This window comes from Felis catus, chromosome C2 (assembly GCF_018350175.1).
Source record: "Felis catus isolate Fca126 chromosome C2, F.catus_Fca126_mat1.0, whole genome shotgun sequence".
In the NCBI taxonomy this organism is placed as follows: Eukaryota; Metazoa; Chordata; class Mammalia; order Carnivora; family Felidae; genus Felis; species Felis catus.
In genome coordinates this window covers 59,666,114-59,681,331 of record NC_058376.1, presented here as the reverse complement: position 1 = coordinate 59,681,331, position 15,218 = coordinate 59,666,114, and the positions used below count along the sequence as shown (strand labels likewise).

Genomic DNA, 15,218 nt, shown 5'->3' with positions numbered 1-15,218 from the left:
CTAATAGTTTTTTGATGGAGCTTTGAGGGTTTTCTATGTACAGTATGTATCATCTGCAAATAATGACAGTTTTGCTTCTTCCTTACCAATTTGGATACATTTTCTTTTTTCTTATATGAGTGCTGTGGTTAGGACTTCCAGTACTATGCTGAATAAAAGGGCTGAGAGGGGATATCTCTCTCTCTTGTTCCTCATCCTGGAGGAAAAGCTCTCAGTTTTTTACCATTGAGTATGATGTTAGCCATGTGTTTTTCATATATACCTTTATTATGTAAAGGTATGTTCCCTCTACAGTCACTTTGTTTAGAGTTCTTATCATGAGTGGATAGTGAATTTTGTCAGATGCTTTTTCTGTACCTATTGAGATGATCATATGATTTTAATACTTTATTTTGTTAATGTGGTGAATGACATTGATTAGTTTGTAAATATAGAACCATCCTTGCATCCTCAAAATAAATCCTACTTGATCTTGGTGAATATCCTTTTAATGTATTGTTGAATTCAGTTTGCTAATATTTACTTGAGGATTTTTGTATCTGTGTTCATCAGGGATATTAGCCTGTAGTAGTTTTTATTTTCTTCCAAGTTTTTCTTTAAATTCCAGCTGGTTAACACAGTGTAATATTGGTTTCAGGTGTACAATATGGTGATTCAACATTTACATACAACACCTGGCACTTATCACAACAAGTGCCCTCCTTAATTAACCCATTAATCACCATTAATGCCCTCCTTAATCCCAATCACCTAATTAACACATCCCTCCACCCACCTCCCCTCTGGTAACCATCAGTTTGTTCTCTATAGTTAAGAGTCTGTTTCTTGGTTTTCCTCTTTTTCCCACCTATGTTTGTTTTGTTTGTTTTGTCAAATTTCTAGCCACAGCAGTCAGACAACACAAAGAAATAAAAGACATCCAAATTGGCTAGGAAGAAGTCATACTTTCACTATTTGCAGATGACATGATAATCTGTATAGAAAACCCTAAAGACTCTACCTAAAAATTTCTAGAACTAATATATGAATTTAGCAAAGTTGCAGGATCAAAAATCAATGTACAGAAATCTGTTTCGTTTCTATATACCAATAATGAAGCAGCAGAAAGAGAAATCAAGGAATTAGTCCCATTCACAATTGCACTAAAAACTATAAGATACCTAGGAATAAACCTAACCAAAGAGGCAAAATATCTGTACTCTGAAAACTAAAAACATTGATAAAAGGAATTGAAGATGACACAAAGATATGGAAAAACATTCCATACTTATGGATTGGAAGAATATATATTGTTAAACTATCACACTACCCAAAGCAATCTACACCTCTAATGCAATCTCTACCAAAATACCACCAGCATTTTTCACAGAGCTAGAACGATTCTAAAATTTGTATAGAAACACAAAAGACCCCAAATAGCCAAAGCAATCTTGGAAAAAAAAAAAAAAGCAAAGCTGAAGGCATCACAATTCCAGACTTCAAGTTATATTACAAAGCTGTAGTGATCAAGACAGTATGGTACTGGCACACACACACACAAAAAATAGAACAGAATAGAAAACCCAGATATGAAACCACAACTATATGGCCAACTAACCTTCAACAAAGCAAAGTTCCCTTTGTTACTGTGTCTTCATGTCTCTTGCTCTTCTCTGTGTGGTATATCTTTTATTGTGTAGAAGCTGTTACGTGCGTCCTCAGTTCTTCTTCAGAAGGAATTGCTTTATATGTAAGTGTAGATTTGGTGTGTCTGTGGAAGATATGGGTTCAAGGTCTTCCTCTATTGCCGTCTTGGACTATATCAACCTGGCCTGAGCTCAGTTGTCTCTCAGAACTTTGTGCTTGTGCAAGCCATCAAAAATCATGTAATCATCTCAATAGATGGAGAAAAAGCATTTAACAAAATTCAACATCTACTCATGATAAAAATTCTCACCAAATTTGATATAGCAGAAATATACCTCAGCATAATAAAGGCCACAATATGACAAGCTGTCAGCTAACATCATACTCAATGGCAAAAATCTGAAAGCTTTCCCTCTGAAATCAGGAACAAAGATGTTCACTCTTGCTACTTGTTTTTAACACAGTAGTATAAGTCCTAGTTAGAACAGTTAGGGGAAAAAAATCAAAATTAGGAAGGAAAAAGTACATCTTTCTATTTGCAGATGACATTATATATCTATATTTATATCTATATATCTATGTCTATATCTATCTATCTATCTATCTATCTATCTATCTATCTCCTAAAGACTCCACAAAAATACCATTAGAACTAATAAATGAATTCAGTAAAGTGGCAAGATACAATAAATATATAAAAATCAGTGTTTCTATACATTAACAATGAACTCTCAGAGAAATTAGGAAAACAATTCCATCACAATAGCATCAAAAAGAATAAATACATAGGAATAAATTTAACAAAGGAAATGAAATATCAGTACACTTTGAAAGAAATTGAAGACATAAATAAATGGAAAGATATTTCATGCATGAAGCATCTTAATATTGTTAAAATGTCCATACTATCCAAAGGAATTTATAGCTTCAGCAATCACTATCAAAATTCCAAAGGCATTTTCAGAGAAATAGTAAAAGAAATCCTAAAATATTGCACGGAACCACAAAAGACCCTGAATAGCCAAAGCCATCTTGAGAAATAAAAACAAAACTAGAAATATACTCCTTGACTTCAAACTATATTACAGAGCTATAGCAATCAAAACAGTATGACATCAGCATAAAAACAGACATTCAATTAAATAGAATAGAGACCAGAAATAAACCCATTTGTATGTGGTCAGTTTATGACAAGGAACCAAGAATATTTAATGGGGAAAGGACAGTCTTTCCAGTAAATGGTGTTGGGAAAACTGAACTGCCACATACAAAAGAATAACACTGGACCAGTGTCTCTCACCATAACGTGAAAATCAATGAAAAATGAATTAACAACTTGAATGTAAGACCTGAAACCATAAAACTCCTAGAAGAAAGTCTAGATGGTAAGACCCTCAACATTGGTCTTGTCAATGATTTTTTAGGTTTGACACCAAAAGCAAAGGCAACAAAAATGAAAATAAATAAGTGCAACTACATCAAACTAAAAAGCTTCTCTACAGTGAAGGCAACCATCAAAAAAATGAAAGGGCAACTTAGGGAATGTATTCACAATCATACATGTGATAAGGGGTTAATATCCAAAATATATAGAGAACTCTTACAACTTAATAGCAACAAAACAAACAAACAAAACAAAACAACAACAAAAACCCACCCAAAACCCAAACAGATTTAAATGTGGGCAGAGGACTTATGTGGACAGTTTTCAAAAGAGACCTACAAAAGGCCATCATATACATGGAAAGGTGCTGAACATCACTAATCATCAGGGAAATGCAAATCAAAATCACAACAAGATATGACCTCACACCTGTTGAATACCTATTATCAAAAAGATAAGAGATAAGCATTGGCAAAAATGTGGAGAAAAGGAAACCTTGTACACTGTTGATGAAAACATAAATTTGTGCAGCCACTATGGAAAACAGTATGGAATTTCCTAAAACAATTAAAAATAAAACTACCACATGGTCCAGCAATCTCACTTCTGGGTATATAGCCAAAGAAAATGAAAATTGGACTTTGAAGAGATATCTGCACTACCATGTTTATTGAAGCATTAATAACAATAGTTGAGAAATGGAAACAACCTAAGTCTCCATTAATGGTTGAGTGGATAAAGAAGTTATGATACATATATACGATGGAGTATTATTTAGCCTTAAAAAGAGAAATGCTTCCATTTCCAATGATACAAATGGACTTTGAGGGCATATACTAAGTGAAATAAGTCAGAGGAAAATAAAAACTGTATGATCTTCCTTATATGTTCAATCTAACAAATCTGAACTCATTGAAACAGGACAGATTGGTGATTGCTAGAGGTGGGGAGTTGGGGATGGAGAAATGGATGAAGGTAGTCAAATGGTACAAACTTCCAGTTATAAGGTAAATAAGTTCTGGAGATGTAGTCTACAATATGATGACTATAGTTACCAATAGTGTATTGTATATTTGAAAGTTGCTAAGAAGGTAGGTCTTAAAAGTTCTCATCACAAGGGATGCCTGGGTGGCTCAGTTGGTTAAGCATCTGACTTCAGCTCAAGTCGTGATCTCACGGTTTGTGAGTTTGAGCCCCGAGTCGGACTCTGTTCTGTCAGCTCGGAGCGTGGAGATGTTTCAGATTCTGTGTCTCCCTCTCTCTCTGCCCCTCCTCTGCTCACACACACACTCTCTCTCTGTCTCAAAAATAAATAAAAACATTTTAAAAAAAGTTTTCTTCACAAGAAAAAAAATTGTAACTGTATGGATCACTGTTAACTAAACTTACTGTGGCAAACATTTTGTAATAGATACATGTATGAAATCATGACATTGTACACCCTAAACTAATACAATGTTATGTGTTGATCATACCTTAATAAACAGGAAAATAGGCTTTTGATATTTTCCAAAATGCATTTGATTTGCTGGCATTTTTAAAGGGCTTTTGTGTCTTTTTAAATGAAGAATATTGGTCTCTAGTTTCATTGTTACGTAATATCTTTTCTGGTTTGTTATCAGGATAATACTGGTTTCATACAATGAGATGAGAAGTTTTCCTTCTATTTTCTGGAAGACTTTGTGTAGGCTTAATATGATTGATTTCTTAAATATTTGATAGAATTTATCAGTGAAGGCATCTAGACATGGAATATTCTTTAAGAGAAGTTCATAAATGCAAATTCCAATTTTTCATTGTTATAGTGCTATTCACCTCTTGGATCACTTTAGGTAATTTGTGTCTTTCAAGGAATTTGTGAATTTCATCTAGGTTATCAAATTTTTTGGCATAAAATAATTCATACTGTTGCCTTATTATTTTAGTTTCTTTAGTATCTGTTGTCCCCTGTTTTATTCTTGATTTCATGAATTTGTATTGTCTTTTTCTTGGTCATTCCAGCCAAAGATTTATCAATTTTATTAATCCTTTCAAGGAGCTAACTTTTGGTCATAGAATTTTAGAACTATTGCTTGTCAGCTTTCCATGTCATTTCCTTTATTCTAATTAATTTGGGCTTAGTTAATTCTTCTTAAAGTTTAGGCTATAAGCTTTGATCTTATACTTTAATTCTTTTATAATTATGAGCATTTACAGTATAAATGGAAGTATAAATTTAAAGTATAAATGAAACACTGAGCTACATTTCGCAAGTTCTAATGTATCTTTACCATTATTCATTCCAAAATATTTTCTTTTTTTTATATATATATGAAGCCTATTGTCAAATTGGTTTCCATACAACACCCAGTGCTCATCCCAAAGGTGCCCTCCTCAATACCCATCACCTACCCTCCCCTCCCTCCCACCCCCCGTCAACCCTCAGTTTGTTCTCAGTTTTTAAGAGTCTCTTATGCTTTGGCTCTCTTCCACTCTATCCTCCTTTTTTTTTTTTCCTTCCCCTCCCCCATGATCTTCTGGTAAGTTTCTCAGGATCCACCTAAGAGTGAAAACATATGGTATCTGTCTTTCTCTGTATGGCTTATTTCACTTAGCATCACACTCTCCAGTTCCATCCATGTTGCTACAAAGGACCATATTTCATTCTTTCTCATTGCCATGTAGTACTCCATTGTGTATATAAACCACAATTTCTTTATCCATTCGTCAGTTGATGGACATTTAGGCTCTTCCCATAATTTGGCTATTGTCCAGAGTGCTGCTATAAACATTGGGGTACAAGTGCCCCTATGCATCAGTACTCCGGTATCCCTTGGGTAAATTCCTAGCAGTGCTATTGCTGGGTCATAGGGTAGGTCTATTTTTAATTTTCTGAGGAACCTCCACACTGTTTTCCAGAGTGGATGCACCAATTTGCATTCCCACCAACAGTGCAAGAGGGTTCCCATTTCTCCACATCCTCTCCAGCATCTATAGTCTCCTGATTTGTTCATTTTGGCCACTCTGACTGGCGTGAGGTGATACCTGAGTGTGGTTTTGATTTGTATTTCCCTGACGAGGAGCGACGTTAAGCATCTTTTCATGTGCCTGTTGGCCATCCGGATGTCTTCTTTAGAGAAGGGTCTATTCATGTCTTCTGCCCATTTCTTCACTGGGTTATTTGTTTTTCGGGTGTGGAGTTTGGTGAGCTCTTTATAGATTTTGGATACTAGCCCTTTGTCCGATATGTCATTTGCAAATATCTTTTCCCATTCCGTTGGTTGCCTTTTAGTTTTGTTGGTTGTTTCCTTTGCTGTACAGAAGCTTTTTACCTTCATAAGGTCCCAGTAATTCATTTTTGCTTTTAATTCCCTTGCTTTTGGGGATGTGTCAAGTAAGAAATTGCTACGGCTGAGGTCAGAGAGGTCTTTTCCTGCTTTCTTCTCTAGGGTTTTGATGGTTTCCTATCTCACATTCAGGTCCTTTATCCATTTTGAGTTTATTTTTGTGAATGGTGTGAGAAAGTGGTCTAGTTTCAATCTTCTGCATGTTGCTGTCCAGTTCTCCCAGCACCATTTGTTAAAGAGTCTGTCTTTTTTCCATTGGATGTTCTTTCCTGCTTTGTTAAAGATGAGTTGGCCATACGTTTGTGGGTCTAGTTCTGGGGTTTCTATTCTATTCCATTGGTCTATGTGTCTGTTTTTGTGCCAATACCATGCTGTGTTGATGATTACAGCTTTGTAGTAGAGGCTAAAGTCTGGGATTGTGATGCCTCCTGCTTTGGTCTTCTTCTTCAAAATTACTTTGGCTATTCAGGGCCTTTTGTGGTTCCATATGAATTTTAGGATTGCTTGTTCTAGTTTCGAGAAGAATGCTGGTGCAATTTTGATTGGGATTGCATTGAATGTGTAGATAGCTTTGGGTAGTATTGACATTTTGACAATATTTATTCTTCCAATCCATGAGCACGGAATGTTTTTCCATTTATTTATATGTTCTTCAACTTCCTTCATAAGCTTTCTATAGTTTTCAGCATACAGATCTTTTACATATTTGGTTAGAATTATTCCTAGGTATTTTGTGCTTCTTGGTGCAATTGTGAATGGGATCAGTTTCTTTATTTGTCTTTCTATTGCTTCATTATTAGTGTATAAGAATGCAACTGATTTCTGTACATTGATTTTGTATCCTGCAACTTTGCTAAATTCATGTATCAGTTCTAGCAGACTTCTGGTGGAGTCTATCGGATTTTCCATGTATAATATCATGTCATCTGCAAAAAGTGAAAGCTTGACTTCATCTTTGCCAATTTTGATGCCTTTGATTTCCTTTTGTTGTCTGATTGCTGACGCTAGCACTTCCAACGCTATGTTAAACAACAGTGGTGAGAGTATACATCCCTGTCGTGTTCCTGATCTCAGGGAAAAAGCTCTCAGTTTTTCCCCATTGAGGATGATGTTAAGTGGGATTTTCATAAATGGCTTTTATGATGTGTAATTATGTTCCTTCTATCCCGACTTTCTCGAGGGTTTTTATTAAGAAAGTTGCTGAATTTTGTCAAATGCCTTTTCTGCATCGATTGACAGGATCATATGGTTCTTATCTTTTCTTTTGTTAATGTGATGTATCACGTTGATTGATTTGTGAATGTTGAACCAGTCCTGTATCCCAGGAATGAATCCCACTTGATCATGGTGAATAATTATTTTTATATGCTGTTGAATTCGATTTGCTCGTATCTTATTGAGAATTTATGCATCCATATTCATCAGGGATATTGGCCTGCAGTTCTCTTTTTTTGCTGGGTCTCTGTCTGGTTTAGGAATCAAAGTAATGCTGGCTTCATAGAATGAGTCTGGAAGTTTTCCTCCGTTTCTATTTTTTGGAATAGCTTGAGAAGGATAGGTATTATCTCTGCTTTAAACGTCTGGTAGAACTCCCCTGGGAAGCCATCTGGTCCTGGACTTTTATTTGTTCGGAGATTTTTGATGACTGATTCAATTTCTTCACTGGTTATGGGTCTGTTCAGGCTTTCTATTTCCTCCTGATTGAGTTTTGGAAGCGTGTGGGTGCTTAGGAATTTGTCCATTTCTTCCAGGTTGTCCAGTTTGTTGGCATATAATTTTTCATAGTATTCCCTGATAATTGCTTGTATCTCTGAGGGATTGGTTGTAATCATTCCATTTTCATTCATGATTTTATCTATTTGGGTCCTCTCCCTTTTCTTTTTGAGGAGCCTGGCTAGAGGTTTATCAATTTTGTTTATTTTTTCAAAAAACCAACCCTTGGTTTCGTTGATCTGCTCTACAGTTTTTTTTAGATTCTATATTGTTTATTTCTGCTCTGATCTTTATTATTGCTCTTCTTCTGCTGGGTTTAGGCTGTCTTTGCTGTTCTGCTTCTATTTCCTTTAGGTGTGCTGTTAGATTTTGTATTTGGGATTTTTCTTGTTTCTTGACATAGGCCTGGATTGCAATGTCTTTTCCTCTCAGGACTGCCTTTGCTGCATCCCAAAGCGTTTGGATTGTTGTATTTTCATTTTCGTTTGTTTCCATATATTTTTAAATTTCTTCTCTAATTGTCTGGTTGACCCATTCATTCTTTAGTAGGGTGTTCTTTAACCTCCATGCTTTTGAAGGTTTTCCAGACTTTTTCCTATGGTTGATTTCAAGTTTCATAGCATTGTGGTCTGAAACTGTGCATGGTATGATCTCAATTCTTGTATACTTATGAAGGGCTGTTTTGTGACCCAGTATGTGATCTATCTTGGAGAATGTTCCACATGCACTCGAGAAGAAAGTATATTCTGTTGCTTTGGGATGCAGAGTTCTCAATATATCTGTCAAGTCCATCTGATCCAATGTATCATTCAGGGCCCTTGTTTCTTTATTGACCGTGTGTCTAGATGATCTATCCATTTCTGTAAGTGGAGTGTTAAAGTCCCCTGCAATTACCACATTCTTATCAATAAGGTTGCTTATGTTTGTGAGTAATTGTTTTATATATTTGGGGGCTCCCATATTTGGCGCATAGACATTTATAATCGTTAGCTCTTCCTGATGGATAGACCCTGTGATTATTATATAACGCCCTTCTTCATCTCTTGTTACAGCCTTTAATTTAAAGTCCAGTTTGTCTGATATAAGTATGGCTACTCCAGCTTTCTTTTGACTTCCAGTGGCATGATAAATAGTTCTCCATCCCCTCACTCTCAATTTGAAGGTGTCCTCAGGTCTAAAATGAGTCTCTTGTAGACAGCAAATAGATGGGTCTTGTTTTTTTATCCATTCTGATACCCTATGTCTTTTGGTTAGTGCTTTTAGTCCATTTACATTCAGTGTTATTACAGAAAGAATGCAGAAATCAGTCATTGTGATGTCTGAAGGTTTCATGCTTAGCGATATCTCTGGTACTTTGTCTCACAGGATCCCCCTTAGGATCTCTTGTATGGCTGGTTTAGTGGTGATGAATTCCTTCAGTTTTTGTTTGGGAAGACCTTTATCACTCCTTCTATTTAAATGACAGACTTGCTGGATAAAGGATTCTCGGTTGCATATTTTTTCATTTCATCACATTGAAGATCTCCTGCCATTCCTTTCTGACCTGCCAAGTTTCAGTAGAGAGATCGGTCACGAGTCTTATAGGTCTCCCTTTATATGTTAGAGCACGTTTAAATCTAGCTGCTTTCAGAATTTTCCCTTTATCCTTGTATTTTGCCAGTTTCACTGTGACATGTCATGCAGAAGATTGATTCAAGTTACATCTGAAGGGAGTTCTCTGTGCCTCTTGGATTTCAATGCCTTTTTCCTTCCCCAGATCAGGGAAGTTCTCAGCTATTATTTCTTCAAGTACACCTTTAGCACCTTTCCCTCTCTCTTCCTCCTCTGGAATACCAAGTATGTATAGATTATTTCTCTTTAGTGCATCACTTAGTTCTCTAATTTTCCCCTCATACTCCTGGATTTTTTATCTCTCTTTTTCTCAGCTTCTTTTTCCATAATTTTATCTTCTAGTTCACCTATTCTCTCCTCTGCCTCTTCAATCCAAGCTGTGGTTGTCTCCATTTTATTTTGCAGCTCATTGATAGCATTTTTTAGCTCTTCCTGGCTGTTCCTTAGTCCCTTGATCTCTGTAGCAAGAGATTCTCTGCTGTCCTTTATACTGTTTTCAAGGTCAGCGATTAATTTTATGACTATTATTCTAAATTCACTTTCTGTTATATTGTTTAAATCGTTTTTGATCAGTTCGTTAGCTGTTATTTCCTGGAGGTTTTTTTGAGGGGAATTCTTCCATTTCGTCATTTTGGATAGTCCCTGGAGTGGTGTGGAACTGCAGGACACTTCCCCTGTGCTGTCTTGAATAACTTGCGTTGGTGGGCGGGACCGCAGTCAGACCTGATGTCTGCCCCCAGCCCACCACTGGGGCCACAGTCACACTGGTGTGTGCCTTCTCTTCCCCTCTCCTGGGGGCAGGATTCACTGTTGGGTGGTGTGGACCATCTGGGCTACTTGCACACTGCCAGACTTGTGGTGCTGGGATCTGGCATATTAGCTGGGGTGGATCGGCAATGTGCACAGGGGCGGGAGGGGCAGTCTCAGTGCGCTTTTCCTTTGGAGATCCACTTCGGGAGGGGCCCTACGGCACCAGAAGGGAGTCAGACCTGCCGGAGGGATGGATCCGCAGAAGCACGGCGTTGAGTGTTTGCGTGGTGCAAGCAAGTTCCCTGACAGGAACTGGTTCCCTTTGGGATTTTGGCTGGGGGATGGGCGAGGGAGATGGCTCTGGTGAGTGCCTTTGTTCCCTGCAAAGCTGTGCTCTGTTGTCCGGGGCTCAACAACTCTCCCTCCCATTGTCCTCCAGCCCTCCCACACTCTGAGCAGAGCTGTTAACTTATAACCTTCCAGATGTTAAGTCCCGCTTGCTGTCCGAACACACTCCATCTGGCCCCTCTGCTTTTGCAAGCCAGACTCGGGGGCTCTGCTTGGCCGGCAGGCCGCCCCTCTGCCCCGGCTCCCTCCCACCAGTCCGTGCAGTGCGCACCGCCTCTCCACCCTTCCTACCCTCTTCCGTGGGCCTCTCATCTGTGCTTGGCTCTGGAGTCTCCATTCTGCTAGTCTTCTGGTGGTTTTCTGGGTTATTTAGGTAGGTGTAGGTGGAATCTAAGTGATCAGCAGGATGCACCATGAGCCCAGCGTCCTCCTACGCCGCCATCTTCCCAGGATCTCTATTCCTCCCCAAATATTTTCTAATATCTCTTGTGATTTCTTGTTGGCTGTGGTTTGTTTTTAAGTATGCTGTTTAATTTCCAAATATTCAGAGGTTTAAAGAAATATTTTTTATTTCCAATATAATTTTTTTGTGGTCACAGAAAATAGTTTGCATGATTTAAATTCTTATAAATTTATTGGGAGTTGTATGGGCCTGCATAAAGTCTGTCTTCATGAAAATTCCATGTGTGCTTGAGAAAGAATGTATATTTTTGTGTTCCTTGGTGTAGTTGTATATAAATGGCAATGAGGACAGAGTGATTGATGACACTGTCTAGATGTGTTATTTTTCCCACTTTGAAGGCATGACTTTTTAAAGGATCTCTACTGAATGTTCCCTACCTTACAAGGTCTCTCCAGCTGATGAATTCATGAGTGATTTCCAGCAATGTGTAAATTATGAGAATTATTTGTCTTATAATTTCCCAGTAATTGTACTTTTCCTAGATGTTCTTTACTTATCTTTATGATGTTTTACATTACACATGTATAGGTTAATACTTGGCCAAAAACTCAAGAGAACTCTATGTGAATTTCTGAAGGCATTATTTTGTTTGTAGCTCTAATATTTTTTCCACAAAATTCTAACCACTCTGGCCTCTCTGAACTCTGAACTTTGTATCCTTAATCAGTGAGATTACTGGACTAATATTTGGGATCTCAACACTATTCCATAGTTTGCTAATTTCCTCCATGCAGAAATAGAGACAGTAAGGATTGGCTATTTTGTTTCACTTTTTGCATGTAGTCTTGTGCTGCCTATCCTTCAATGTCATAGTTCCATAATTTTTGTTCAGTTTTCTAGTTATTTATAGCATGAGAATAATAAAGAGGCCATGTTTCCCTCACACACAGCCAAAGTAGAAGTATCTGGTTGTTCTTTTCTTTTTTCCTTTCCTTTCCTTTCCTTTCCTTTCCTTTCCTTTCCTTTCCTTTCCTTTCCTTTCCTTTCCTTTCCTTTCCTTTCCTTTCCTTTCCTTCTTCCCTCATTTCCTTGCTTTTTCTTTCCTTCTACCTCTCTTTCTTTCCTTTTAAAATTTTTAATCCTTCCTTTTAGTGCTATTTTACACAAAGGAACAATTGTCAATTAATACTTTAGATAACATGTGTTTTCTCTGTTATTGTATATGTTTGTTTTCCTAAGGGCTGATTGCAAGCTCTGTGTACATGTTCATGTTGACTGGCAGACTTCACTTTAAAGAATTATGTCGGTTGGGGTCTTCCAATAAAGATCCCTACAATGGTGTGCCAACCCCTATCCTAGGTGCACTAGCAGTTTCCAAGCAGGGAGGTCAGTTTCTATAGAGATTTGTTCTTCAGTTTAAAAACAAATGCGTTTTTTTTTTTTTAATTTATCTTGGGAAGCAGGGAAGAAAAGAGAGAGTGAGAGAGAGAATTCCAAGCAGTTATCACACTGTCAGCTTGGAGCCCTTGCAGGGCTTGATCTCACAAACCGTGAGATCATGACCTGAGCCAAAACCAAGTTTCAGTCACTTAACCATCTGAGCCACCCAGTCACCCCTCATTCTTCCAGTTTTAATTGAGGTGTAAAAGCTGCTACTCCTTTTTATGTGTGGACATGAGAAAAGTGAGAAGAAGATTAAATTGGTTCAGGAATTCCTTTTCAATCCTTTAATTAATTTTGCTAAATAATGTCTAATATTCTATTACCTGCTCCATACCTGCCCGCTCTGTGCTTGGGGCCTCCTAGGAGGCTATGGTCTACTAATAAGGTCATATCAAATCCTTTTTATAACCTTACCTTAGGGATATTCTGGGCCACAGTTTTCTCTGGTCTTTAAAATTACTATCATTGGTTTATTCATGGCTTTCTATCTTATTCTCAGCCTTACTGATTTATTCCCTTTAATACCTCTACCCATCATTTTCATGGAACTGGTGGGGGGGGGGAGAGAGAGGCAAGTATATATGCTCATTATATCATTTTTTTTTAATTTTTTTTCCGCGTTTTTATTTATTTTTGGGACAGAGAGAGACAGAGCATGAACGGGGGAGGGGCAGAGAGAGAGGGAGACACAGAATCGGAAACAGTCTCCAGGCTCCGAGCCATCAGCCCAGAGCCTGACGCGGGGCTCGAACTCATGGACCGCGAGATCGTGACCTGGCTGAAGTCGGACGCTTAACCGACTGCGCCACCCAGGCGCCCCATCATTATATCATTTTTAATTAGATTCTCGTTTTGAAAATGTAATGACAATCACTTAGGTTATTTTTTAAAAGGTACATTAACTTTTAGTGATTAAAATACACCCACTCCATCTCTATGGTTTAATGTCTATTGAGGGAATAAATAACCATGTTGATATAGATCACTTAGAATTGAACCAAAGCCTAAGAATAATTCAGATTATTTCAACACCAATTGGTAATTGGTTTTTATTTATTTCATTGTTACTTTGGGGTGCCTTAAGAATACAGATCATCCCCAAGTTTTGATTGTTTGACTCATGATTTTTTTGGCTTTACAATGGTGTGAAAGTGATATGCATTCAGTAGAAACTATACTTTGAATTTTGATATTTTCCCAGGCTAGTGATGTATGCAGTATGATACTGGTCAGAAGCAGTGAGCCACCACTCTAAGTCAACCACACAGTCATGAGGATAAGCAATCAGTACATTTACAACCATTCTGTTTTTCACTTTCAGTACAGTAGTCAATAAATTACATGAGATAGTCAACACTTTATTGTAAAATGGACTTTGTATTTGATAATTTTTCCCAACTGTAGGCTAATGTTTAAGGTGGGCTAGGCTAGACTATAATGTTAGGTAGGTTAGGTATATTGAATACATTTTCAATTTATGGTATTTTCAACTATGAGTTTATTGCTACATAACCCCATTGTAAGCTGTGGAAGGTCTGTAGTCATTAACTTTAAAAAAATGCTTGGGCGCTATGGAGGAAAGTAGTGCCACACACTCAGAATTATACTTTTGCTTGATGCCTGAATTTGATTATATACATATAGTGGACAAACTGAATTTTATTGTTAAGTTTGTGGCTGGGTTGCCTTTTTTTCTGATAGGTACAAGAGTAAACCTCAGGATGACTATGAAGATCCCAAAGATGTTCAAGCCATCAAAGAGGCCCAGTTGTATATGGGAGACTTCAATCTGAAGACATCCCCAGACTACAAAATACCTGAGCACATGAGAGTAAATGCTGCCAAGAAAGAAGAGGAGCTGGGACATCTAGACTCCATGGTACTTATTACTCATTGCTTACATGACAATGAGAGGCACCCTTGAGTTTTTAGTGGTATTCTGTGCTGAAACCACTTGTTTCACTAGATGGTCTGTAGGAATATATAGTCATAGAAACTTAGAACTGAAGGAAGATCTTCATGATTATTTAGAATAATGCCCCCTTTTTACAAATGACGAAACTGAGGCCCAGAGAGGACAAGGGATTTATCTGTGATTATTTAGTTAAAATGGCAGAACCAGCCTTCAAGTTAATTACTTGACTCAATATGTTTCATGGGTTAAAGCTCTATACTTTAGAGACTTTGAATTTCTGAAATTCAAACATGTCCTTGGCTGCTGTAGACTTCCAAAGACTTAGGGGAAAAGGCCATTGTTTGACTTTTTTTTCCCAGGACTTAAATTTTTTAAGTGTCTCAATAATAACATATTAACATATTCCTTTTTAAAATTTTTATCTACATTCTGCCAAACTGCTTCCAATTATCCTGATTTCTCATCCCCCCTTTTTTACTAAAGTCTCCTCTCTGTGTCATAGTAATTCCTTAATTTGAACTGAAAAGTGACTTTTCACGTTTAGAGACTCAGAAAGTATCTGAGCTACCATTTTGAGGAGAATGTGGTCCATGGCCACCTACTATGGACATGCAGTTTGGACACTACAAGGCATCCCATTGGACAAAGTGCCAATCATACCACGGATCTAACATATTAGAATATTTTATAATTTTCTGA

General features: G+C 37.4%; 1 protein-coding gene across 5 annotated transcripts in view; it reads left to right on the top strand.

Annotated features, from left to right (window-relative positions):
* The window catches only part of CFAP44 (cilia and flagella associated protein 44), a 149,772-nt gene that overhangs the window by 94,620 nt on the left and 39,934 nt on the right, over nucleotides 1-15,218 (top strand). For all 5 annotated transcript variants that reach the window (XM_019839725.3, XM_003991635.5, XM_023260139.2 and 2 more), the window contains one exon: nucleotides 14,306-14,483. In XM_019839725.3, the coding sequence (XP_019695284.2) occupies nucleotides 14,306-14,483 (178 nt within the window). The remainder of the gene's footprint in view (nucleotides 1-14,305; nucleotides 14,484-15,218) is intronic.